We start from the raw sequence: 27,978 nt of genomic DNA, 5'->3' as shown, positions 1-27,978 counted from the left end.
TCTCTAAGTGAGGATCCAGCCACTGAGCCATTTCCCCCCAGCCCTTGTTGATGTTTTCTAAAGATTTGTTTTATTCAAAGGTAGAGTTACAGAGGGAAAGACAGAATATTTTACAGACTGGTTCATTCTCCTAATGACTGCAACAGCCCAGCTGGGTCAGACTGAAGCCAAGACCCAACAGCTTCAACCAGAGCTCTAATGTAGATGCAAGGGTCCAATGATTTAGTCCTTCTTGCACTGCTTTCCCAGCACATTAGCAGCAAGATGGATCAGAAGTGGGGAGCAATGACTTAAACCAGAACCTATGTGGGATGCTGGAGTTGCCGGCAGCACCTTACTACACTACGCCATAACTCAGGTCAGTGTTTTGGTTTTTTCAATAACTTTTATTTATTTCCAAGTGGAATGAGATAAGAGGAAGAACTCTCACCTGTTGGTTCAGACCCTAAATATCGAGAACAGCCAGGAATAGGCTGGGCTGAAGCAGGGAACCATGGCCTCAGTCTAGGTCTCTGACATGAGTAGTAAGAACTCCACTACTTCTGCTATCACCACTGCCTCCCAGGACCCACATCAGCAGGTGAAATTAGGAGCTAGGAGTATGTCAAACCCAGTAGAATAAGGAAGTCTTAATTGATGACTTAACCAGGCCAAACGCTGACTTCAAAAAGTTGTGTCAACCCACTGTCTACTGTATGGGAGTTGCAGTTCAAATTCCAGTTGTTCTACTTTCCAACCAGCTCCCTGCACCTAGGAAAGTGACGAAGTATGGCCCAGCTAACTGGGACTCTGCCAGCAGCCTTGAGGCAGGGATGAAGTTCCAGGCTGCCGACTTTAGTCTGACCCAGTCTAAGCTGCGGAAATACAGTAAATCAACAGAGGTAATATCTTTCTGTTTCTCCCTCTCTCTGTCACTTTGCCATCAAGTAAACAGTAAGTAAATCTTCTAAAAATACATTGTTTTTAAATCTACCTCATTTAGCTCAATAAGGTTAGTATTTCCAATAAAAATATAAAATTTAAATCTTTCTATAGAAATAGCTTTTAACTTCCCATATATACAACTTATAACAGCTAATCTATAAACACTAGGATTTAAGGATGATAGCTACTCGTTTAAGTTTACAACAACCAATAAAAGGAGATGAGACCTCTAAGAGTCACAGTTGAGAATTAAAAAGACAAGGAATATAGATAATCCCACATAATATAGGAAAATCACAATATGATATATTTAATTTTTAGATTTATTAAAAAAAATAAGTACAGCCTTAAATCAGTAGAATTTCACAGTAGACCCTTCAAGTGTTTGATTTTTGGTTTATGGTGATTAAGTGGAAACCATTGCTTTGAAAGCTTCTCTCAACAATATGCAAAAATCACACTTTATTTAAGAACATTCGTTTAATAATTTAAATACTCCAGAAAACATTAAAATGAATCATCATTACATTGTAAACATGATCATAATAAATCTTAGACTATGAAAAACAGAGTACAATCCCAAAAAGCAAAAAGAATTTTACCTCCTTCAGAGGCAAATAGACAGCAAAATCAACAAAAAGGTATTAACAGGACTGACCTGTCAGTTACAAACAGGCAAAAAAACTGTTTTTAACAGGGAGGATTCATAGAAGATTACAAATGTAAAAGGTGATGGGATGCCTTAAAATTTTCACTTGAAAATTCTGTAAAGGCTCCTAAGTGGTCCATTCAGGAAGGCTTGACCTTCTCAGGAGGCAGCTTCTAACAGCTGTTCTGGGATTCTAGTTGTGACTTCCACTGGAAGGGTGCTGTATAAACAAGAAAAATGTGTTAATAACTTGTAGTCAAAGGTTTTACCTCCTCGAGAAGGTTTTTCTGAATAGTATTATGCTTGGAGCTCCTTGCACATTTATTCACTGTTTATCTTAGAAACAGTAAACCTTCAGAGTTCACAGTGAGGCTTTCACCCTAAGATTAAACACACATGCACACACCCATAAATAATGAAACTTACTGCTGCCTTCAAAGCTTGGTCTAAGTCTTCCAGTAGATCTTCTTCATCCTCTAAGCCCACAGACAGTCGAATGAGCGTGTCACTGATCCCCAGGATTTCCCTGTCATTCTTGGGCACTGATGCGTGGGTCATGATTGCCCTGGAAGATGCAAGACAAACCGTGATCACTACAGTGTGCTAGTTCAGGCACATTTCTGCCTTGTAAGCTGCAATCGGCTTTAAGCTTTTTCTGCTCCAGATATCAAGTATTTCATAACTCTTTCATTAAAACATAAAAAGAGGAATTATAAAACTTACCTAGTATGGTCATGATTTTTATTAATCCTATTTACACTTGAATCAGTAAGATACACTTACTTCAGATCCAGACCCTGTCAAACACCCCGTGCAGCAGGGAAACCACAGTCTCTGGCATGTGGACTTGAAGGAATACCTAAGTGAGGCTTCGGCCAGAAGTCACATACCCCAAGAACAACCAACTAAACAGCTACCTACAAGTACAAAGGGCCTCTCAGACCAAGAGTCTGCAAGGATTGACTCCCTCTTAATCAGCAAACCTATCTAGAACTGGACCTTCTGAGGCAGATCAGGCGCAGACACACAGGCACTAGAAGCAACTACAGTGTACTAGGAATTCTGCATACACCGCCTGGCAGGTCACTCACAGGTGTGAGGGGAAAGCATCTATTATGTGTCGGGCACTAAAATAAAAATCAAGAATGAGATACTTTGTTTACCCCAGAAAACAAAATAATGGCTAAAGACTACAGAAATTCACAACACAGAATAGTGTTCGGCAGCTTTCAGGCAAGTATGCACAACGGGACTGTCAGACTTCAGAGGATGGATAAATCTTACCAGGCTGAGGTGTCATGAAGGAAATAACTCAGTGCCTAAGCTGTTTTCTCTTATCTCTTTTCAGACCCATGGAACAAAAAAATCAACTGTGGGGTCAGTGCAATGGCTCAGTTGACTAATCTTCCCCCTTCAAGAGCAGAGATCCCATATGGATGCTGGTTTGTGTCCCAGTTGCTCCATTCCCCATCCAACTCCCTGCTTGTGGCTTGAGAAAGCAGGGAAGGATGGCTCAAAGCCTTGGTACCCAGTACCCACAAGGGAAGCCCGGCGGAGGCTCACGGCTTCAGATCAGTTCAGCCCCAGCCTCTGTAGCCATTTAGGGAGTGAACCAGAAAATGGAAGATCTTTGTCATTTTCTCTGTAAATATGCCTTTCCAACAAAATAAATAAATCCTTTAAAAAAAGAATGAATTATGGTCTAAGTAAACGTATACCTTATTTTATCATTCCAGTAAAGTTTTATTTTGTGTTGCTATGTTATGTTTAAAAAAATTTTTTTTTATTGGAAAGTCAGATATACAGAGAGGAGGAGAGACAGAGAGGAAGATCTTCCATCCGATGATTCACTCCCCAAGTGACTGCAATGACCAGAGCTGAGCCAATCCAAAGCCAGGAGTCAGATGCCTCCTCCATGTCTCCCACATGAGTGCAGGGTGCCAAGGCCCTGGGCCATCCTCGACTGCTTTCCCAGGCCACAAGCAGGGAGCTGGATGGGAAGTAGAGCTGCTGGGATTAGAACTGGTGCCCATATGGGATCTTGGCGTGTGCAAGGCAAGGACTTTTTAGCCATTAGGCTACCGCACCAGGTCCTGTTTTGGTTTTTTAAACAGGAGGCAGGCCATGGCAGGCTATGTCAAAGCATCCGGAGGCCTGCACAAGATCTCAGACCAGGAATGGGCCTGGTAGGGGAACTTCTCTGCTAGGCACAGCTCTCACTAGTGAGCACAAGAGGTAGAACTGGGGCAAGTTGGGGCAGACAGGGCTGTGCGACGCTATAGCAAAGTAGGAATGCTGGAGGGCTGGGTCCAGAAGCAGGCAAGACCAGGATAGGACCCAGCACTCACTGGTGCTTGTGAGAGCTGGAATAGGTGTGGGACATGTTGGGCTAGTTCATAGTAACCACCAGTTCACTTGAGAGCTAGGTCCGGGGTTGGGCCAGCTGGATGACGAGGCTGTAGCACTTGCTGGTAAGAGCCGCAATGAATGTGGACTTGTCAGGCTAGGCCTCAGTACCCACCAGTGAGTGCCAGGACTGGACTGGGAAGAAGCCATGTCAGGCTAGGCCACAGCACCTGCCGGCACACTTGAGATCTGAGTCTAGGACCAGGCTTGGTAAGGGAACTTGGGGAACTCCCCTGCTAGACCTCAGCTCCCACAGGTGAGCATGAGAGCTGGGACTGGGGTATGCCAGGCCAGGTTGAGTTTCAACATCTATCACCATATGAGTGGGCTAGGTCTGGGGACAGGTTGGGCCGGCTCAGTCCACAGCACACTGGTATGAGTAAGAGCCAGGACAGGGTACACCCTAAGGTTGGATCACATATGTTGTGATTTTTCCCTGTGGCTGGGGTTTGCCAGTGATCCAATTTGTGAGTTCCCCCAAAACCTCACCTGGGATAATCTCAGATTTGACTGTTGTGTTTGCCAGCTAGTAGAGTATCAGGTTCAGTACATCACCTGTACCATACCCATGGATGTAGCTGTCTGTTCAGTTTTGCCCCAAGCCCCATCTCTCACAAGACTGACAGGTACCTTGGTCCAGCCCAGCCTGGCCCATCATAGGCCTGATCCTCATGCATACCAGTAAGTATGCATGAGGGACTAATTGGGGTGAACTCCAATAACCTTCACCAGGACTGCCCGGTCCCTAGGTTTTGCATTTGTTATGTTTAAACACTAAGCATATGTCTTGTGGCTTAGCCTGGCCTGTCTTGCATCCTGTATGGCTCTCATGCACACCCATGAGTGCTTCAGCTTAGCTCAGCCCACCAAACACCCAGCCCCAGCCCACACGTATACTGATGGGTTCCATTGCCTTGTCCATCCTAGCCTTCCCCCAACCCTGATTCTTGTGCTTGCTAGCATGAGCTGCAGCCAGCCTATAGGGGAATACCCACAATTGACCTACCAGGTTGCTTCCAGCACCAGATGTTATATTCTTGCCGGGGGAAGGTGTCGTTCAGCCTGACATGACTTGCACCCAGTCCTGGTACATGCCAGTGGGTGCTGTGTTCTATCCCAATCTGCCAGCAGACCTGGTCCACATCTTAACCAACAGTGCTACAGCCCTGCCAGGACTGGACTACTCCCAGTCCTAGCTTTCATGCTCAGAAGTGGAAGTAGCAGCCTAGTGGGGGAGTCCCTGAAGTTAGGCTACCAGGTCCACTCCCAACCATGGCTATTGTATATGTTGGTGGGTATTGAGGCCAAGTCTGGCATGGCATGCCCCAAGTCTCAGCATTTACCAACAGGGCTACAGTCTAGATCAGCTTGGCCATCCCAGATCCAGCTCTCAGTGGTGGGTGCATCAGCCTAGCCCAGTTTGGCCCTCACCTAGCCCCTGCTGTTATGTGAACTGGAAGGTGTTGTGGCCCAGCCACAGGGAAAAATCACAATATATGTCGTCCAACCTTGGAGTACATGGCTAGGACTGGCCATCTCAGTTGCTGATGCCTGTACAGTGGTCAGCATGCCCAGATGTATGTGGGAGACATGAAAATCAGCTCATCCAGGCCTGCAGAGGATGTCAAGTGCCTCATCAGTAGCTGGAAAACAGAACAGGTTGGACCACTCTCCTGGCCAAGTTTTGCAGCAAGAATCTGGGCCTTTGGATACACTAAGCCTATAGACCTTGCAAGACTTTTATAAAACTCTGGTGTAACAAAGCCAACAACATCTCAAAACTATCAAAACCACACAAGTACCAATCTCAGAGCACTCCTCCCCACAGCATGGTCTCTAAGGTATCAAAAAAGTATTGCTGATGTAGTTTGACAGCAAGGGGTATCCCGTTCCCCTCGTTCCCCACCAATGCACACAGGGAAAAAAAAAAGAAAAGAGAAAGAAAATAACAACTGAAGCATTTATGCCACCCACCTTCCTCCATACCTCAACCCTCTCCATATTAATTGGAGGCCCACATGGGCATGTATCCCTCTTAATTATGTAAACAATATTAAAAATAAAAAGTTAAAAAACAATGATAGTATCAATGTGCTTCCCTAAGACAGGTACTCTACAAGGAGATTTGATTGAAATCAACTTACAAATTAACAAAATTGGATATTATGTCTCTTAAAAATCTGTAATATATATTACTTGAAGGAATACACGTGATTGACTAGTACAGTACTTGAAATGTAGTAAATGCCTAATAAAAAATAACAATTTAAAGAACAAGCAAATAGCATAGTGAGTAAGATGCCTGCAACCCATTATCAGAGTGCCTGGGTTTGATCCTGGCTCTGACTCCTGGCTCCAGCTTCCTGCCAGTGTGGATCCTAGGAGAAAACATGGAGTGGGAGATGGCTTTTATTCCCAGCTCCCAGTTTGCCTGGCCTAATCTCTACCATTGCGAGCATTTGGAACAGTGAACCTGTAAAGGAAGCTAGCATTTCTCTCTCTCTCTCTCTCTCTCTCTCTCTCTCTCTCTCTCTCTCCACTGCCTCCATTTCTTCCTTGCCTTCTCTCTTTCAAAGAAAGGAAAAATTTGTTAGTGACTGTTTAGTATAAACCAAAGGACTAGCTTGCAGATCTTTTCCCTGTCCTCACACATGGAGACACAGTTTTTTTCTAAGTTTTACAGTCAAGGAAATTGACACTTGGAAAGACTGAGTAACTTTTCTACTGAGGTCACAGAGTTAACAAATGCTGCAGGACTGACAAACTAACTCAGCATGCTCTAGCTCCATTACGGAACTCCCTTATTGCAATGCTGCAATAGCTGTAGCAGACACAGAATGAAAGTGACAGAGCAAACAAGCCCTGACTTAAATTCATTCATCAACTGGCATGAGAGCTATGGCCCAAGTAGGAGTATGGGAGGGCAAAGCAAGTGTAAACTAAACCCCTAAACAAATCAGGAGATCTCTATTTTTAAGAAGATAGTTTTAAAGTCATACACATCTAATTATGATGAAAAGTAAACCAATTTCATATGCTAAGTGTGCCCTCTTTTGAGTCCAGATTTAGCAGCATGCATCTTCTTGAAAGACTAACGAAAAAGCTGTTGTGTTAATCTTAATTCTTTTATTTCATTTGGGTATCATTTGCCTGACTCTCCTCCTAACTATATATTATGTGAAGGCAGGAAAGATAAATTTTGGTAGTTGCTGAGATTTCTCAATACAATGCTTTTAGGAAACCATTATTTTATAAGTGTTTATGAGAATCAAAACTGATATAACATGCACATTCAGAATAACAAAATTATTAGGTAATCATGTTGAGTTCTCCTGTAATAATTACAATATACAGCCATAGAAACAAACAATAAAGATACAGCTCAAAAATGATTCATGGGACATGTTATCAATCCATGACCTTCACTACTCTAATTATTTTCTTTCCTCATAAGAAAAACAGAAGTTTAATAGTTAGATCACTGGTTGAATCAACTCTCAACTCCAGTTCCAAGGCCTTTAACTTTCCCTCCTTGTTTTTCCAGCAGAGTATTTAAAACGAGCCTTTTTTAAAAAGTGAATTTCATAGCACACCTCTCTCTGACATTTGGTTAATCAGCTAAACATTCTAGAGTACTGCCTTTCTCTGTAAAATAAGACACTGGAACTCTTTGTTGACTGTTTCCTATTCTAAATTGCTTCTAATACTTTCATAAACTCAAATGAATTCTTTGGGCTAGTATAGGAACGGTTTGGAATACAAAGTGAAAGCTTGGATTTCTTAACAACAACATGAAGCCTTTACAGGTTTATCTGACCAAAAAATGGTAATTGATTTGACAGTATCTGGTAAGGCTGTTGTCTGACCACTATGGAAGAGAGATAGAAGTTTCATGGAAACACATTTTCTATTTCTCAAGAAATCTGAAACATTTTTTCAGTGCAAAGTCTCCAAGCTGAGACTGACTGACAGGGATAGAATAAGAACCCTGTGTCAGTGGTTACAACTAAGCTGGAATCTATTTCAGGCCAAACAATAAAGAGAGTAACAGGCAGGAAGACAAGGCTCACCAGTCGGCAACTCACCACTAGACTTTGTCAATCTCCATCACAAGCTGGAATCCACACTGATTAGTTACTGCCATGCTATTCTTATTGCTAAATACCTTGAATTGCCCCTGACTTCATTACACATCTAATTTAAAAGAAAGAAAAGTAAAAATATACTCACGGAAGTTCAGCAAGACTTTCATATCCTCCTAGGCTCTCAGCCAGAGCAAAAAACTAGAACAAAGAAGATGTGCATTTAGATCTTTCAGCAAAATAAAAATACTAAAATCTAAAAGGTACTATTTTTAATGAAATGGTGCTCTTACAGGGAACAGCAGCAACTATGAATAAGCCAAGTATATCCAAGTAAACCACAGAAAAAAAAAATTTCACCACTTTCACATATTATTTTGAAAGGTTAAACTCTTACAAACTGATCAAACTGCATCTCTTCATGAAAGGATTCATGTTGGTTCTGGGAGCAAGTCACCTTTTTTAGGACTGGATTAGCTCCTCTGAGTAAGATTTTTACACAAGAGCCTAGTCCCCACCTTACCCCACACCCCAAGTCTCCTGTTCTCTTGCTTACACATGTAGCAGCAGGATGGTTCCCTTTCTTTTTCCTTGGAACTCTGTGGCACAGCCAGCAGCCCTCACCAGGAAACTTCGCTGTTTTGACGAGAGCTACCAGAATCATGAGTCAAGTAAAACTTGTTGATAGAAGACACCCAGTCTCCTGTCTTCAGACCAGAGAGGGTATACCTAAGAAGCCGTTGAACTTGACTGGACAATAAGATGCTGGACTCTATGTTTGGTATACGCTTGGAATGGGGGAATCTCAACTGAACTTGAGCTGTGGTTATGCAACAAGGTGGAGGAATCCACCATGGTGGGAGGGTTTGGGGAGGGGTGGGGAGAACCCAAGTATCTATGTAATTGTGTCACATAATACAATGTAATTACTGAAGTTAAATAATAAATAATTTAAAAAAAAAAAAGACATCCAGTCTCAGGCATTTTGTATAGCAACACAAATCAGTGTTAGAGTGTCACAGAATTTTACAAATGCCCACGGCTTTGGTGTTTCACTAAGATTTCACTTGAAAATTCCCTTTCAAATAAATTTTAAGTCAATGCATTAGAACATTCTAGCCTTCAAACTGATTGTTAACCAAATAACCAGCTCCAAATGCCCGCTACTCTGCCATTGACGTTTGTTTGATCTCAACACATCTCAGGATAAAGAAATTTATGGGTATGACGCAGAAGTCAAAAATCCTGAAATAACAAATATTGAATTGCTAAAAGGAGGTCTTGCATTGACAGGTCACAACGCCATTTCAATGTTTACCTTTAGGTTCTTGAAGAAAGTCTCAGCGTGTTGAAGAGTACCCTTAATATAAAAGGTGATCATCCCTGGGCAACCTGTGCACTGACGTTTTACCAACTCATGCTGCGGATGAGAGGGCAGTCCTGTAATCAGAAAGTATGACAGAAGCCTGATTTTACACTCAAACATGCAATGGGGGCAGAGCAAAGTTACCAGCTCCTGCATTCAGCTTGTCCCATCACGGACTATTGCAGTCAATCAGCAAGTACACAAAAGAATGCTTCTCCACCTTTCAGATTAAATTAAAAATTAGAAAACAAAAGTGTTGTAAAAGCAATGATTTCTTTAAGACCACAAAGTTTTAAAACACTAATTAAAATTAAGAATGGCACACAGGCCTGGTGAGATAACCCAGAGACTAATCTTTGCCTTGTATGTGCCAGGATACCATATGGGTGCCAGTTCTAATCTCAATTGCTCCTCTTCCCTTCCAGCTCCTGGCTTGTGGTCTGGGAAAGCAGTAGAGGATGGCCCAAAGCCCTTGCACCCAGTATCCTTGTGGGAGACCCACAAGAAGCTCCTGGCTCCTGGTTTTGGATTGGCTCAGCTCCAGTTATTATGACCACTTGGAGAGTGAACCAGTGGATGGAAGTTCTTTCTTGCTGTCTCTCCTTCTCTTTGTATCTTATCCTTTCCAATAAAAAGTAAATCTTAGGGCCCGGTGCGGTGGCCTAGCGGCTAAAGTCCTCGCCTTGAATGCTCCAGGATCCCATATGGGCACCAGTTCTAATCCCAGCAGTCCCACCTCCCATCTAGCTCCCTAGCTTGTGGCCTGGGAAAGCAGTCGAGGATGGCCCAGGGCCTTGGCACCCTGCACCCATGTGGGAGTCATGGAGGAAGTTCCTGGCTCCTGACTTCGAATCAGTGCAGCACCAGCCATTGTGCTCACTTGGGGAGTGAATCATCGATGGAAGATCTTCCTCTCTGTCTCTCCTCCTCTCTGTATATCTGACTTTGTGATAAAAATAAATAAATCTTTAAAAAAAAGTAAATCTTAAAAGAAAAAAGAGTGACATACAAATCCACTAACTACACACAAGCATGTCTAAACACTCAACGAAGTGAAGAAATTCAAGAAGTAAGACAACTTCAAGGAAATTTTGGCAAGCAAGTATCAAGTCTCAACTTGACAAAAACGTCCACCAGCTAGTGTTGAATAACAGACTGACAAGATTATAAATACATCAAGTGAAAAGTACAATGTTGCCATCTTGGAAAACCATACACCAAAACCTCCCAGCTGAAGATCATCACGGGAATATCTATTGCATAAATACTTTTCCTAAAATCCAAGCATGCATTAGACCATTGGCAACCTACACAAGGCCCAAGATCATGCGTCTCATCATGACAAGCCAACAAACAAAAATAATATTGAAGCATAGAACACCCCTTAAAATCCTAGAAGTATAGGTGTTTGAAGTAAGAATATCATACCAGGATAAATAACCTTTTCCACCAGAGGATTTGATTCCAGGAACTTCGCTACTGCCATTCCATTTTTGAAATGTTTCTCCATTCGGACTTGCAGCGTCTTCAGACCCCGGTTGCAGAGGTAACAGTCAAAAGGCGATGGAACTCCTCCAAGAGCTGCAAAATAAACACATCTTGGGTTATTCTGAAGTGGAATGGGACTCCCCTTCTTTTTCATAACAGTGACTCTGAGGAGTTAGTTATGAACTTCAGTGTTTGAGCTTTAGGGGGTAATAAGTCAAATCACAAGTATGAAAATGAAGCCTAAAATATGCTTAGAGAAATACGCATATTAGAATTAAAAGGGAAGGGCCAGCACTTTGGCATAGCTGCCTCCTACAACATCCCCTACAGTCATATGGTCACTGGCTGTAATGTCAAGGTCACTTCAGTTCCAATTCAGCTCCCAGCTAATGTGTCAGGGGCACATTAGCAGCAGAGGATGATCCAACTGCTTGGACCCCTGCCACTCATGGGGAAGATGGGATGAAGTTCCTGACTCCTAACTCCTAACGTTAGCCTAGCCAATTCTGGCATTTGTAGCTAACTGGGAAGTGAACGTGCAGATGGAAGATCTCTGCCTCTTTTGTTCACTATATATATCTGACTTTCAATTAATTAAACTTAAAAAATGAGAAATAAATATTCTAAAAACTAAGTAAAAACACAAATATGATGATAGGGGTAGGCATTGTGGTACAGCCTCCCCAAATCCTTGCAATAGTTAGGGCTGGGGCCAACCAAAGCTAGAAGCTCAGAACTCCCTTCAGGACTCCCACATCAATACCAGGGGCCCAAGCAGTTAGACCATCCATCATATGTTGCTTCCCAAAGGCATTAACAGGAGACAAGATTGGAAGCTGGGATTCAAACTATCCCTACAGTATGGGATGGCAGTATCTCAAGTGATAACTTAACCCACTGAACCATAATCTCACATCTCATTTCTACTCTTACTAATTAAAAGAACATTTATTAAGCAGTGTTAGCCTCCCTCCTACTTATGTTTCTGTTACATCCATTTTCCAGAGGGAGACTTTATTTCTAATCATATTTGTTTCTTTTTTTTTCCTGATTTTTTTTCCTATTGGAAAGGCAGATTTACACGGAAAGGAGAAACAGAAAGATTTTCCATCTGCTGATTCACTCCCCAAATGGCCACAATAGCAGGAGCTAAGTTAATCTGAAGCCAGTAGCCAGAAGCCAGGATCTTCTTCCAGGTCTCCCCACAGGGTCCCAAGGCTTTGGTCCATATCTGCTGCTTGCCCAGGCCACAAGCAGGAAGATGAATGGGAAGTAGAGCAGCTAGGACACCAACTGGTGCATTTATGGGATCCCAGTGCTTCAAGGCGGAGGATTAGCCAATTCAGCCATCGCACCTGGCCCTCTTGCTTGCTTCTTATCTGTTAAATTACAAGTGCTAAATCCTGAGCCAAACTAAAGATAAGTGTGTAAACAGGAAATGTTGTTTAACCACCATCACAGGCATAAAATGTATAATGAAAAAAATTCAATGTTTTTTAAAGCAAGAAAAAAAACTCAACTAAAACTTCTCATATTCTAACATATTATAGAAACAAAATTAGCATAGAAATACACAAAGCCACACCTTGGATCATATCAAAAAGCCTTGGTATGCTACAACCAACCAATATTTTTATAGACCAATTTTCTAGTTTCTTCTAAAAAATCACAATATTTCCCCTCTAAAGATCTTATAGCATTCAGCAGAAATATGTGCTTAAAATCATTGAGAACAAAAGAGAGGCTCTTTTATAATACTTACCATTTTGCAAGAACCGAAGCCTGTTATGGAGGTTTTCAGAATTAACAGACACTAAACCCATTACGACATCACTGTGGCCTAAAACAAAACATTTATGTTAAGAACGAATTCTGTTTACTCTTTATTTTGTAACTTCCAAGATGTGATTATCATCTGTAAAACCTCAAGGGAAAAATACTCCAAAGTAAGTTCAAACAAAACTCAACTTGGCAGGAGAGAAAACTACAAACTACACTATACCAAGAATAAAAGTCATATATCCTATATTTAACCAAATTAAAATGTTGTTGCTTTCTCCCCAGATCATACACACAAAAAAGCAAACCTCTGGTAGGAGTAAAGAAACCAAATTATTGAGCTCAGGCTAGTTCTACCTATCTAGAGTAAAGAACATTTAGCGTGTAGACTGTGTATATCTTACCATTCATGTACTTTGTTGCAGAATACATACAGATATCAGCTCCCAGAGCCAATGGCCGCTGAAAGAAACAGAATTTTTTTAATGAGAAATCACTTGAAAATATGCTTCATTACCATGCCAATGTGCAATGGTAAATTCAATTCCCATTTTAATCAACAATAACTTTACAAATATATATGCTTGTAAACATATATCTTAAAATTTCTAGAATCTTTGATAATTTCCTCCCCTGATTTCTCTCCCACCAAATATAAATGAAAATACAAAGTAGTGCATCAATATTCAACTTGCAGGCACAAATTTTATGTAAACAGCTGACATCCTAGACTCTACAGAATTGTACCATAAAAATCAAAATTTAAAACATTAAAATTAAATTTAAATTTAAAATTAAAAAAAAAAACAGCTGGCAGACCCAGTTCAAGAAATCTTCCATACTCGATTCTCTGTGCTAGTTGTTAACTAGCCCCTAATTGCACTTTCTATGACAGAGACATTACCACTTGCTAACTTAATAAACATAACATAGTTGATATCATCATCCAGCAATGTTTATGCCAAATAAGTATAAACTAATCTACTTACAATTTTAATTATCAAAGCTCAATGATGTGTGCTATAACTATTTACACTTGGTTTATCATGATCTTAGCTCCTAATTACTCTAATTACCGTCGTCAAGTGTAAAAGTTACTCATAAAGAAATTTGTTTTCCACCCACTTAAAGCATCAGTCTCAAAATAGCTTGTTTTCAGTAAGACTTATAATCAAATCCCATCCAGTTCCCTGCTTGTGGCCTGGAAGGGCAGTGGAGGAAGGTCCAAAGTCTTGGGACCCTGCACCCACATGGCAGATTCAGAAGAAGCTCCTGGCTTCGGATTGGCTCAGCTCCAGCTATTATAGCTGCTTAGAGAGTGAACCAGCAGATGGAAGATATTTCTGTTTCTCCTTTTCTCTGTAAATCTGCCTTCCTGATAAAAATAAATAAATGTTTTAAGTACTAATTCATCCATTATTTTTAATTTTTTTTTGTAATTCATCTATTAAATAATGGATTTTCGGTGTTTTCTAAGTATATTTTCTTTTTTTTTTTAAGATTTATTTTATTTTTATTGCAAAGTCAGATATTCACTCCCCAAGTGACCATAACAGCCGGTGCTGCACCAATCCAAAGTCAGGAGCCAGGAACTTCTTCCAGGTCTCCCACGCGGGTGCAGGGTCCCAAAGATTTGGGCCGTCCTCGACTGCTTTCCCAGGCCACAAGCTAGGGAGCTAGATGGGAAGCGAGGCTGCCAGGATTAGAACCGGCGCCCATATGGGATCCCAGCACATTCAAGGCGAGGACTTTAACCACTACACTGTCACACTAGGCCCATTATGTACATTTTCTAAAAGTTTGTTTAAAAAGTATATTCTGACCTTATGGAACATCTTTGAAAAATATCACTGTACACAACCACAGGACCTTTTTATATGGTATATTTCAAAACCAGAATATGAAGGATTGCCCAAAGCAATCTCAACACATGCGTTCATTCTTCTCTAGGGTAATGTGTCAAGGTGGTGATATATGTCTTCTAGCCCTAATACTCTGTAAATCCCGTGGTGACAAGTGAAGGAAAACTAAAAGGCACTGACATCTGTTGTTCTCTTTATGTATCCAGAATCATGCTGAGTATGGTACATAATCCAGTGAAGCACTATACAAAATCTCTTAATTCAAAAAGCAAGCTCACCTGTAAGGATTAAAAAAGACAGATCTCCCGAATTAAAAACTGCTCTAGGACTCACACCCAGACTTCATGACTCCAGAAGGAGAAGATACATCCAGTTTTAATAAGGCTAAAACAATGAGGATATTTTTGATAGGACACTGGCTTTGTGAAACTAATACAGGTTGCTACCCAAGGACAATGTAATAGCAATTAGAATCCAAATTAAAATGAAGCAAAGGCAATATTTGGTATGAGAAGTGGGGTTTTAGAAAGACGTAAAAATAGAACAGTTCTAGTGATGGTGATATGAGGTCTAGGCTGGATGAATCACTTGGGCAGAGTCAGGCTAAAAAAATTATGCAATTTCTCCAAGAAAACACAGTTCTCACTGTGACTCAGCTAAGATGATTTGAGGCTGTGTATATACAGTCTAGTGTAAACAGTAGATGAATTAAGGGGTTGGGTTACAGAACCCCAAACTGAAAATCACTTGGAATGAGTAGATGTTCTCACAGAATAGTCTAGGTGGAACCAGATTGCTTTACCTGACACAAAAAGCCAAAAATAACATTAGCCAAAGACAGCTGGCTCATGAAGCCAGCAGAATGCAACATTTCCAGACAGCGCACTTTAGGAAAGAAAAGCAAAATAATAATTACGCTTTTGAATAAAATGGAGGAGAGTGAACAACAGCAACTCCACCAGTAACCGTTCGTTAGGAATTATAATTGGATTTCATAAATTAGGCACTACTAATTATAATGTAAGCAAATCTTTCCTTTCTATTTGCAGATAACTGAGTAATTCCTAGTCCTATTGAAGCCATCTGTTGCCATTTACCTGGAAATATGCTGACATAAAAGTGTTGTCCACGACCAAAATAATGTCTCCATGCTTATGGACAACCTGTGCACAAGCTTCAATGTCAGTAATCTTCAGGATGGGATTTGTAGGTGTTTCAATCCAAACAAGCTAAAATAATCCAATAAGAAGCAGTGGTTCATAAAAATATACAACACTACACAGCATTCATCTGTTTCTTAACAGTCTAAAAGGCTACATTAATTAATGTAAGGGAAACATGCAGACAATGAAAACGGAAGCTTCAAATCTGAACCCTCGCCTTCTCTACAAATTACTGAGATGCCATAGCTAGGCAATTTATCTTTTATATTCCTTAATGTATTTTAACTATATAATCAGATTGATAATATTTAACATGTATATCAAGCTACCAAGTAAGACTATGTACATAAGCAAAGCAGTTCTAAAATTAATTACTGCAATTATTTTTCATAGAAAAGAGGATGTATTCCAAAGACAACATAGTACCAGGATATTTCATTCTGAAATATAAATAACACAGGCGAGTATTTAGATCAGTAGTTCAGACACCACTTGGAACGCACCCATCCTACATCAGAGCACCTGCATTTAGACTCCAGCTCTGCCCTCAACTTTATGTTCCAGCTAATGTGCTAGCAGAGAGGCAGCAAACAATGGCTTGGTACGTCTGTTCCAGCCACCTACAAGGGAGAATCAGATTAAGTTCCCAGCTCCCAATTTTAGCCTGGCCAGACCCAGATGTTGCAGGAATTGAAGGAGTGAGCCAGAAGATATGTCTAATTTTCTGATGTGTGTGTGTATATGTGTGAACAAACAAAAATTCAAAAGGTAAACAAATGCAAATCAGGCTTTGCATGGACTTGGCAATTCTCGTTCAAGTGATGAGCCTGATATTTGTGGACATGGAGAGTGGGGAATGTATTAATCCAAGTTAGTAAAAAGCCTTTATAAAGTACTGTTTACAAAATTGTAACATACTCAAAGAATTTTAATATACCTACACAGAGAAGTAGACCAGCTACTTTTTTTCTTGCTTGCTTACTTTAGCATTGATTCTTTTTAAAAATGCTTATTTATATAATGAGAACAAATTTCTTGTGTTTTATAAACGTAGTTGTAAGAACATAAGGATTTTTCCCACACTACCCACTCTCCCTCCTCCTTCCTTCCTTATTTTTCTTTTAATTTCTACAATGACACACTTTCAGTTTCCTTTGTAATCAAAAGCTTAACCATCCACTAAATAAAAAACTCATCAAGTAGTACATAAAAAAAAAAACAGTGTTCCTCAGGAGTATAGATGAGGGCTATGAACAGTAACTAAATCTGAAAATGTCAATTTCACTCACATTGTATTTTTCTGTACTGTATATTAGTCACCACAAACCAGGGGGGGAACTGGTATTTGCTTTTTGGGACTGACTTATTTCACTAAGTATAATGCAGACCAGCTATTTTCATAAGCATCTTTTCTCCCAAGCATGAGAAACAAAATCCTCAGAAAAAAAGCTTTAAACACCAAAAGCATACCCCTGAGTTATTCTGCAAAGTGAGTGAGTATAAGGGAAAAAAACTTCCAATTTTTAGCATTTGCTGCAGTATAATCTTGGCTATAATTTTAACCTTTTAATCTTTTTTTAAAGATTTATTTATTTTATTACAAATTCAAATATACAGAGAGGAGGAGAGACAGAGAAGATCTTCCATCCGATGATTCACTCCCCAAGTGACCCCAACGGCCGGTGCTGTGCCGATCCGAAGCCGGGAACCTGGAACCTCTTCCAGGTCTCCCACGCGGGTGCAGGGTGCCAAGGCATTGGGCCATCCTCAACTGCTTTCCCAGGCCACAAGCAGGGAGCTGGATGGGAAGTGGAGCTGCCGGGATTAGAACCAGTGCCCATATGGGATCCCAGTGCGTTCAAGGCGAGGACTTTAGCCGCTAGGCCACGCCACCAGGCCCCAACCTTTTAATCTAAGCAAGAAGTTGGAAAAGGCTGACTTAGAAAAGACACTGGCCCTTATCTTACCCATGCTGAATTTAAATGAGGTTCCAATAAAAAATACCACATCTGCCATTCACTCAGGCACAAAACACCTTCCGGGAGCGCAAGATTCCCAGAACAAAGGCAAATATTTGTTGGTGGCCCATTCTCTACTTCCATTATTTGTGACAGTATTCCTACATTACTGAAAAAGCTACTGTGCCTAGGGTTTGAGAGCTTAACACACTTTCTTTTCTATAGTCCAATCTCCAAAATGATTTCTGTTACAAATAGGACCTTGGTAATGAAATTAAGAATTGTGTAGCCCTGCACAGAAAGTTTAAGAACTATCATGAATCCAGATACTTTATTAAGCATTTCACATGTATTAAATTTAGTTTTCACAACCATCTTTCTATGATGCCCATACAATTAATCCTATTTTGTAAATGAAGCAACTGAGATTTTAAATAATTTGCTCTAGAATATATATACCAGAATTAGAATTTGAGCTCACGTAAGAATTTGTGTACCTAATCATTACATTATGATACATAAAAGATCAGACCTATCTCAATCTTGTTGGGTATTTTTAACAGCTTCTAGTAAAATTAAGTATATATATTTAGATTATATGCTGAAGTAAACAGAAATGGAAACACAACATCTGAGGTAAAACAGACAAGACTGAATGTTAGCTGGATTACCTTGGTTTCTGGGGTAATTGCTGCCTCTAGCAATTTGGTTTTGGAACAATCAACAAAAGAAATCTTTAATCCAAGTTCAGCTGCCACCTGCCTGAAGTATCTATTTGTACCTGAAGCAAAAGAGAAATAGGATACAATAAAGAGACAGTTGCATCAAGAAATGACCATATATATAAACACTTCAAACAAATAAAGAACTCTAATTCATGCATTAAAATGTAACTGAAAACATTTCCAGTTCTGTCAAACAATATAACTATTCAATATAGTAAAGAATGAAAAGCCTTGATTTTAAAGGTTTAAGGGACAATTAAAATTCAGTTGATATCCACAACAAGTAACATAAAGCAAAATATAGTTTATATATTTCTTTTTTTTAAAAGATTTATTTATTTTTATTACAAAGTCAGATATACACAGAGGAGAAACAGAGAGGAAGATTTTCCGTCCAATGATTCACTCCCAAAGTGAGTACAATGGCCGGTGCTGTGCAGATCCAAAGCCCAGAACCAGGAACCTCTTCCAGGTCTCCCACGCGGGTGCAGGGTCCCAAAGCCTTGGGCCATCCTCGACTGCTTTCCCAGGCCACAAGCAGGGAGCTGGATGGGAAGTGGAGCTGCCGGGATTAGAACCGGCACCCACATGGGATCCCGGTGCATTCAAGGCGAGGACTTTAGCTGCTAGGTCACGCCGCCAGGCCCTGATATATTTCTTATTTAAGTTTTTGGGACTTTCTAAAGCAAATAAAATTATCCCTATTGGGTAAATGAAGAAACTGAGACTGTGGTTAAATATTTTGCTCACCAATAATACAGAATTAGAATTTACTCCAAAATTCTTATGCCTAACTATCTTACCTTATTGATGTTTCCAATGGCTTCTAATCATACTTCTCAGAATATCCAATCTACTCTTAAAACATCAAATGATATTGTCCCTGAAGCATCAATCTTTTTACAGATTTCTTTTGTATTTTATTTGAAAAGCAGAGTTAGAGAGGACAAGAGATGGAGATAGTGAATCTTTAATTCGGTGACTCATTCTCCAATTGGCATCCAGAGCTCGGAGCTTCTTTTGGGTCTCTCAGGTGGAGGGCAGGTGCCCAAGCACCTGCCATCTTATGCTGTTTTCCCAGGTACACTATCAGGGAGTTGGATGGGTAATGGAACAGAATGGCATGGCGGGTGACAATGGCAATGTTTAAATGAACTCATAGACAGGGGCTTAACCTGCTGGGCCACAATACCAACCCCAAACATCAAATTTTTTAAAGTACTTACTAAAATTCAAATCTCAAATAGCAAATTTTGAATACGATATACTTTGGGAAAGCAAAAGAATTGGTTATTATTCTTTGTTCTTTCTCAGCATATTTGTTATGTGGTTCTGAAGCTTTAATAGATACAATGAAACAATGTAAATCAAACTACTAAACTTATATAGTGGAAAAAGATAAGTCACTCAATTTAGAGTAATTTCTTTCATAAATAGTTTTGAATTTGATTTTTATACATGTGATTTAAAAAGAATATTGTATTACTGATGGCAAGCAAAAAAAGAAAAAAGAAAAATACGGTTATTTTGATACTATCATCAAAAACTGGGCTTTTGATTTTCTATAGATGGATTCAAGGAAATAAAAGATTGAAAAGCCATGTAAAGAACTATCAAAAAAAAAAAAGTCAATAACTGGGAGCAGGCACTTGGCCTAAGGTTAAGATGCCCACATCCAGTATTGGAGCACCTGGGTTCAAGTCCTGACTCTGGCTCTTCTTGTAGTAGACCCTAGCAGGCAACACACGATGGCTCCCTGCCACCCATTGGGAACACTTGACTGAATCCCCGTTTCCTGGCTTTAGCCTGGCCCAGTGCTAATACTGTGGGTATTTGGGGAACAAGCCAGGGGATGGCAGCTTATCCTACCTATCTCTCTAGTAATCTCTGTCTCTCAAATATTTTTTTAAAAAATATGGAACACTTCACGAATTTGCGAGTCATCCTTGTGCAGGGGCCATGCTAATCTTCTCTGTATTGTTTCAATTTTAGTATATGTGCTGCCTAAGCGATCACTCAACTATTTTTTTAAATCAATAATTTCTTATGTTTGCCATGAGGATTTTTCATTGCATTTTATTACAAAAATAACTACTGGTCACTAATGAAGATCTTTGTAATTTCAATTCAACAAACTATTATAAGGACTTAAGATGAAAATGCAATACAATGCAAATTTCTATGGAAAAAATGCTCATTAAGTCCCTTTCTTTAAGATATAATTTTCTTTTTTTATTGCATTTCATTTTATAACATCATTTCATAGGCTCTGATGTTCCCCCATCCTCTCCCCATGCCCTCCCCCCATGGTGGATTGCTCCACCTTACTGCAGTATTATAGTTCAAATCCAGTCTTGTTTCTTTCAGTGCAAGCATGTGCCATGCATAGAGTCCATCCAGCTCAATTCAACAGTTTCTTGGGGAGACCAACTCTGGTCTAAAGGCATAGCTGGCAGAATATCGTTCCGACCAAGTAAAAGCCATAACATAACATCAACAACAGTTTCCAACATTAGGGGGTTAATTGACATTGTACTGAGTGACTGATGTGTTAGAAAATGTGGGTTCTTAACCACATCCTGTGACTACTTCATTAACATTTCAATTTTAGTTTGTATACAACTGGCTTCTATCCTCCTTAAAATGGCTATAGGATACTATTCAGCTGTCTCATGTCTACTTTCATTTTAGTATTTAGCAGTTTATTGTGTTGAAGCATAATTTTTACTGAACTTGATTTTAGGATTTTAGGATAGTCTAAACTGGCTTTATTAAGTCCCTTTCTTTAAAGATTATACAAATTTCATTTTTGGTTGAGATAGAAGATAAAGCGATATTACTCAAATCACCTTTTAATTATTTGGCAGAATTTAGAATTTACAAAATCCTCAATTTTTTTTTTTAGATTTTATTTATTATTTTTATTGCAATGGCAGATATATAGAGAGGAGAAGAGACAGAGAGGAAAATCTTCTGTCCGATAGTTCACTCCCCAAGCAGCTACAATGGCTGGAGCTGAGGCAATCCGAAGTAAGGAGCCAGGAACTTCCTCTGGGTCTCCCATGCGGGTGCAGGATCCCAAGGCTTCAGGTCATCTTCGACTGCTTTCCCAGGCCACAAGCAGGGAGCTGGATTAGAACCGGCACCCATACTGGATCCCGGTGCATTCAAGACTAGGCCACCATGCCAGGGCCAAAATCCCTCACTGTTTTGAACACAAAAATCAGTCTAGCTAAGACAAAGGTAGGCCTGTCTTCTCTCCTCTCCTCCACCCCTTCTCTGTGTAGCTAATACTTCTCTTTAGTATGCAAGTTCTTGAATTTGGATTCATAGAATGATTTTAAGGAGACCACTGGGAATTGAACACTTCGTGGTAAATTTAAAAACATTTTTAGAAGATGCTCAAAGCTTTCAAAGATTCCCAAGAGCCAAAATAAAAATAAAGGGGGAAGGAGGGAAGAATCTGTGTTATAGTTTTTCTACATTGTTATTAGAACACTCTCTAAACATTATTTCTCTGGAGCAAAATACATCTAAAAGCTGTGCAAGTCTTCTGTCTTTGTTCTAGCAGCCTTAATATAATTCGCACTCAACAACGTTCCACATAAGCAGTTCCAAAGCATATTCTGTTCAGTGCTTATGCTTTTCATTAGCCAAGTCTAAGACATAATAGGGGTGTCCATCACACCTTTTATGAAGATAACAAATAGGGAAGGCCATTGGGTGCCACGGTGAAGATGCCGCTTGGGACACCTGCATACCATATCTTACTGTACAGTTTAAGTTCTGGCTTGTCCACTTCTAAAGTGGTTTCCTGATAATACATACATGATGGTTGAAGTACTCAGACTCCTTCTACCAAGGCTTCTGGCACCAGCCTGATACAGTGCTGGTCCTTGCAAGCATCTAGAAAGTGAACTAGGAAATAGAAGATATCTCCAACTTTCTCTGTTTTTTCCTCTAACTTTCTCTCTATATATCTATCTTTCAAATAAAATAGAAACATAAAAAATAAATAAAAATAAGAGATAAATCAATAACACTGGCCACACTGTTAATATAATACAGCATTTACTTTGTTATATTTAACATGTTAGTTTACCCCTAGCTGTAGGCATCTACCTTTGTTCCTTGTACCTAGGAAAGTGCTACACTGCTGGGAGAAAAACAGCCAGGAGCAGGCACTCTGGGCCTGGTTAATGCCAAATTTGTGTTAACTAAAGCAATGTGCCAGCATAGCTGTTTATTCTACTCTTTTTTTTTAAGATATGCAGAGAATGTGGGGAACACCAGGCATAGATACACCACCCTGGCCCACAGGCCAGGGTCAGGGGTGCATTTTGCCCAAGGAAGGGAGTTTAGGGACATATTGGAGTGGGAGCAGCTGAAGGCATGTTTGACAGGGAAGGAATGACTTCTGGGGCCTTCTGTGGACCTGGCCGTTGCTCTCATAGGTAGGCAGGGGTGCTGATAGAGTGGTTCAGAAGGAGTAAACCAGAGGACATGTCTAGTCAGGCCAAGGCACCTGCCCACAGGGGAGACCTAGGCTGGGCTAAATAGCATCACCTGCTGCCCACTGGCACATCAAAAGTTGAGGCTGCAGGGCGTGCCTGGCTGGGCTAGGTCAGGCCACAGTGTCTATCCACAAGTGTCAGAGTATGGGGTGGAAAATGACAGGCTGGGATGCAACACCCACCACGATATAAGGGAATGGGAGCATATTCTAAGGGCATATTCTGTAAGGGACTTGTGGGACTGCAGCTCCCACTGGCTTATGTGGGGAGCTGGGGGGTGGTTACAGGCTAAGACCAGGCTATACCATGAAACTCAACTGACAGGAACCCACTTGACACTTGCAGGAGCTGGGGCTGATAGGACACTGGGCTGGGCAAGGCTGTATGTAGCACCCACTGGCACATGCAAAGGACGGAACCGAGGGCAGAATATGCCAAGCAGGGCCGTGGCACAGGCTTGCACATATGAGATCCTGGACCTGGTAGGGAGACTTGGAAAACTCCCCTGCTAGGCTCCTGCTGCCATTTGGGAGCACAATAGCTGGGGCTGGGGACAGGCCAGGTCAGGCAAGACTGCAGCACCTGCTGGCACATACAAGAGACAGGACATGGTGGGGACATGGCCACCTCGGCTAGGGTGTCAGAGAGAGATGAAATAGGGGGTGGGACTTGTCTAGACAAGTTGAAGCACCTGTCATCTCCAGCAAAAGCTGAGGCTGGGAACTTTAGGGAGTTCCGTACTAGGTTGCAACTCCCATTGGGGAGTACGAGAGCCAAGGCTCCAGGCACATGGTGCTAGGAGAGGCTGAGGTACCCATAGGCATATATGTGAGCCTGGTTTGGGGGCAGACCAACAGGACCAGGCCACAGCATACACAGGCACAACTGAGAACCAGAACAGGGCAGAGCTGAGGCCAGGCACTCATGCGCATCATGTAGTTTGACAGCATGAATTGAACCCCTCTTTTTTCCTCCCTGTGAACACGGGAGAAAAAAATGAAACATTTGTCCCATTCACCTTCCTTCATACCTCAACCGTTAATCAGAGACCTACATGAGCGTGCACACCTCAACTGCATTAGCAATATTAAAAATTTTAATTTAAAAAAATTTGTTAATTTTAACTTAAAAAAAGGAAACACATACACAAATATTCTCACAGAATTAACTAAATGTACAACTTAAAATACTAAATTCAGTGACATTACTAAAAACCAATAAAATATAGAAAATTAGTTGACACAATATAAACGAGAGAAGTAACCTACCTCCATACACATCATCCATACAAATAATTTCGTCTCCTGATTTTAAAAGATGAGTAATAGTCACAGTGGCTGCTAAGCCCGAAGCAAAGGCCAAGCCTAAAATATAAACCATGTTAAAGTAAGTCCAAATGTCAGACCCAAAGACAGAGAAATGCTTACAGTTTCTCTCACATCGCTCCATGTCCCGATCTCTGTTAGGAGCGTGGCCAATACCACTGAGTTGCCAGAGATGCCCTGATTAACAGTCACAAAATCTCCCTTTTTAAGAATCCAATATCTTTAAAATAAAAAATAATAATAATGTAACATATTGTGTTACATCAATTCTACTTTAGTTACAACGTTTCTCTGAAACACTTCAAGGACATAATTCTCACAAAAATCTGAGATTAAAGACCTATTATCAATTAAAATTCCAATCTAAAAATATCAAAGAAATTTCAGACTTCAGGAATAGACTAAAATATGATTCATTCATTCATTATATGCATATGCAATTTGGGAAATATTTTCAGAAAGCTCAAAATCAGCTATGAGAGGTGTCTGATAAATACAATTAGATACATAAATATTTTTTTCTCTTACTTAGTCTTTTTTTTTTTTTTAAGATTTTATTATTATTGGAAAGCCGGATATACAGAGGAGGAGAGACAGAGGAAGATCTTCCGTCTGATGATTCACTCCCCAAGTGAGCCGCAACTGGCCGGTGCGCGCCAAGCAGATGCCGGGAACCAGGAACCTCTTCCAGGTCTCCCACGCGGGTGCAGGGTCCCAAAGCTTTGGGCCATCCTCGACTGCTTTCCCAGGCCACAAGCAGGGAGTTGGATGGGAAGTGGAGCTGCCGGGATTAGAACCGGCGCCCATATGGGATCCCGGCGTGTTCAAGGGTAAGACTTTAGCCGCTAGGCCACGCTGCCGGGCCCATCTCTTACTTAGTCTTTAGTATCACTTATCTTAGGAACACAAATGATTTAAATAGTAATCTTGCTTCATGAAAAAAAAAATTCAAGGAGTTCATTCTTTCTTTTATAATAACCTTTTTTTTTAAAGATTTATTTTATTTTTATTACAAAGTCAGATATACAGAGAGGAGGAGAGATAGAGAGGAAGATCTTCTGTCCGATGATTCACTCCCCAAGTGAGTGCAATGGCCAGTGCTATGCCAATCCAGAGCCAGGAGCCAGAAACTTCCTCCAGGTCTCCCACACGGGTGCAGGGTCCCAAGGCTTTGGGCCATCCTCAACTGCTTTCCCAGGCCACAAGCAGGGAGCTGGATGGGAAGTGGAGCTGCCGGGATTAGAACCGGTGCCCACATGGGATTCCGGGTCGTTCAAGGCAAGGACTTTAGTCGTTAGGCCACGCCGCCGGGCCCCATAATAACCTTTATTGCAACAGGGTAGGAATGGGTGCGGGGGTGGAGGGGAAGAAAACTAGAAGGGACATGTCTCCTGCTACGGTGGCAGGATGGGGGCTGCCAGGCCAGGGGAAGGGGGCAAGATGAAGGAGAGGGGAGAGACAGGTAAAGAGCCAAGGAGTTCATTCTTAAGCTCAGAGCTAATTTCCAAAGGTTACTTACTGACTGCCATAAATGTACTTTGATGCTGGTCTCAGCACAAACTATTGTGTGAACGCACCAGAGCATAAGAAATCTTACATTCTCATAGTTATAAAACTTAGTTAATTTTTATCTATTAATATTGTCAGCTTCAGATGAGTAATCAGTATAAATACTAAATAGTAAATCCTGGTATTCTGCCTCCATTCATATTTATTTCTGACTCCTTATTTCACATATGCATACAATACAACTGAGAGAACTTGGGCAAAGAATTCACTGCCGCAGTAAAGTAGTAGTTCTGAATTGATGTGTATTTCTCTCCAGTTCTAAAATCCCTATGATTTTCTCCATTAAGACCCTGCAGAATCCACAGGGAATTTGTTCTGGGACTCTCATAGCTGCCAAACTTCCTGACTATTTAAGTGGCTGAGAAAAAATTGCATGTTTGCGGATAATCTGTACATGTTCTGGTATACTTTAAATCATCTCTACAAATACAGGTTTATAATACTTAATACAAAGTAAATTATATGCAAATGCTTGTTACACTGTGTTTTCTGGGAAATAATGCATAAAACAAAGTCTGTACATGTTCAGAATGACATATTTTTTCCTTAATGTTCCTGGTTTGTGGTTGGTTGAATCTGAGGATACAGAGCCTGCAGACATGGAAAATGAACAGAATATGTAAAATGGAAATCACTTACTGTACTTAGCCCCATCTAGAGCCGCAACTGCTTTCTCCAAGCAATTCCTAGTTGGGTTTCCAGAACGGCTGTATTCAAAACCCTAAAGACAAGAATTCACTGTAAGATTTAAACTTATGACCCTAGGAGCACATCCCCATCTAAAGGGAAAAAAAGGTATGTGATTAACCACGAGGGTTTTCTTCTAGGTTTTATTACAATCCTGTATGTAAGATTCTTGGGTCAGTTCCTCTTCTGCATGAGTAGAATAATTCCTGCCTGTCTCTCTCATCTGGTTCTTGAGAGCAATACTGCGAAATGTCAAAGTACCCCTGAGTAATTATTAGGTGCCACATAGCGATACAAACATCTCCACAATTTCTGTGGTAGGTAGCATCATTATGCCCATTTAACAGGACCAACCTGAGGCTTGGATAGGTTAATCAACTTCCTCAATACTACCCACCTCAGCAGAGGTGGTGTGAGAATTCAAACTCTTAGTCATTAAGCCACACTGCTGAAATGATGCAATGGGTTAAATTATTACCAGCATTACTGCAGTATAGTAGGAAACAGTCTAGCACCTGAGAATAGGGTGCTAGAATTTACACTAGAACTTGAATCTTAGCTTACCACCTACTAGCCTTAGGTTACTTACTAACTTAACATCCTTGAATCTTGGTTGTTTCACCAGGAAAAAAAAAAAAAAGAGCATTTAGAGTTACTACAAATGACTCAATACACATAATGCTACATACATACACAGACACACACACATACACAGCACATCAGTACGTGTTTGGCACACAGCAGTTCTCGGTAATTATTAACCGGGAAGGATGCAGGTTTTTAGATAAGTTACCAGACCCTCAATTTGAAACTGACTCCTCACTGCATGAAAACTTACGCTGCTAAAGATAATCCAAACGAATCATGGCCCTCGGTTTTTGAATCTCAAACCTGCCAAAATTACGTGATTTTCAGTGCAAATCCTGAAAGCAAGTGGCACAAACTGCTTCTTTTGGCCGCGTTTATGAAGAATATGCGATACCTGGTCCATCCAACACACCGCTTTACCGTGAGAGGTACACCACAGAAACTTTCTAATTCATTAAAAGTTACCTCGTCTGCCTTTTACACTTACAAGCCACCTCTCTTCTCCAGCCCAACCCTAGACGGCCCTAGGTAGCAGGCTCACCAAGTGCCGGCCGGGTGCCCCTTGTTTGAACGTGGTGGATAGGGAGATGGGGGGCACCACAGCGTGGGAGGTCCACTGCTCCGGTTCCTGGCCGGCATGGATGGCCTGCGTGGCGAAATGTTGGAAGCGAGGCAGGAAATCAAGTGAAGAGGCGTCTGTTTTCTGCATGCTGACTTTCAAAGGAAGGAGAAAGGAAAAGAGCCAGGAGATGCAGTTAGCAAACCGGAGGAGCCTCGGAGCTAAAGGAGAGACGGAAAGATCTAGGCAAAGACAGCAGAGCCGACCAACCGCGCACAAAGGCGAACACGGCGACTCTCTGGACTGAGACTTTGCAGCCGTCCGGGAGGCTCGC

General features: G+C 40.9%; 1 protein-coding gene and 1 non-coding gene across 2 annotated transcripts; both read right to left on the bottom strand.

The window, feature by feature from the left end:
• Positions 1 to 1,385: 1,385 nt before the first annotated feature.
• Positions 1,386 to 27,978, bottom strand: CTH (cystathionine gamma-lyase). Its single transcript, XM_004588773.3, has 12 exons — positions 27,627 to 27,978; positions 26,450 to 26,531; positions 24,185 to 24,280; positions 18,349 to 18,458; positions 15,654 to 15,785; positions 13,099 to 13,156; positions 12,678 to 12,755; positions 10,856 to 11,008; positions 9,380 to 9,501; positions 8,210 to 8,262; positions 2,000 to 2,138; positions 1,386 to 1,793 (listed from the first exon to the last, which is right to left on the bottom strand). The coding sequence occupies exons 1-12, from the start codon at positions 27,792 to 27,794 to the stop codon at positions 1,767 to 1,769; spliced, it is 1,218 nt and encodes a 405-aa protein (XP_004588830.2). The 5' UTR covers positions 27,795 to 27,978; the 3' UTR covers positions 1,386 to 1,766.
• On the bottom strand, positions 20,312 to 20,418 carry LOC118758657 (U6 spliceosomal RNA). Its single transcript, XR_004995758.2, has one exon. It is a non-coding gene; the product is annotated as a U6 spliceosomal RNA (small nuclear RNA).

This window comes from Ochotona princeps, chromosome 2 (assembly GCF_030435755.1).
Source record: "Ochotona princeps isolate mOchPri1 chromosome 2, mOchPri1.hap1, whole genome shotgun sequence".
Lineage (NCBI taxonomy): Eukaryota > Metazoa > Chordata > Mammalia > Lagomorpha > Ochotonidae > Ochotona > Ochotona princeps.
Note: the sequence above shows the minus strand (reverse complement) of the source record. Positions and strands in the feature narration are given on the sequence as shown.

What these genes read in the sequence shown, in the direction of transcription:
- CTH (XM_004588773.3), bottom strand. Translation starts at nt 27,794, where the DNA reads ATGCAGAAAACAGACGCCTCTTCACTTGATTTCCTGCCTCGCTTCCAA. An exon ending in TCTAGATGGGGCTAAGTACA is followed by an intron (nt 24,281 to 26,449) that starts GTAAGTGATTTC and finishes TTTATATTTTAG; the next exon opens with GCTTGGCCTTTGCTTCGGGC. An exon ending in TTATGTCAGCATATTTCCAG is followed by an intron (nt 13,157 to 15,653) that starts GTAAATGGCAAC and finishes TGTTTCTTTCAG; the next exon opens with CGGCCATTGGCTCTGGGAGC.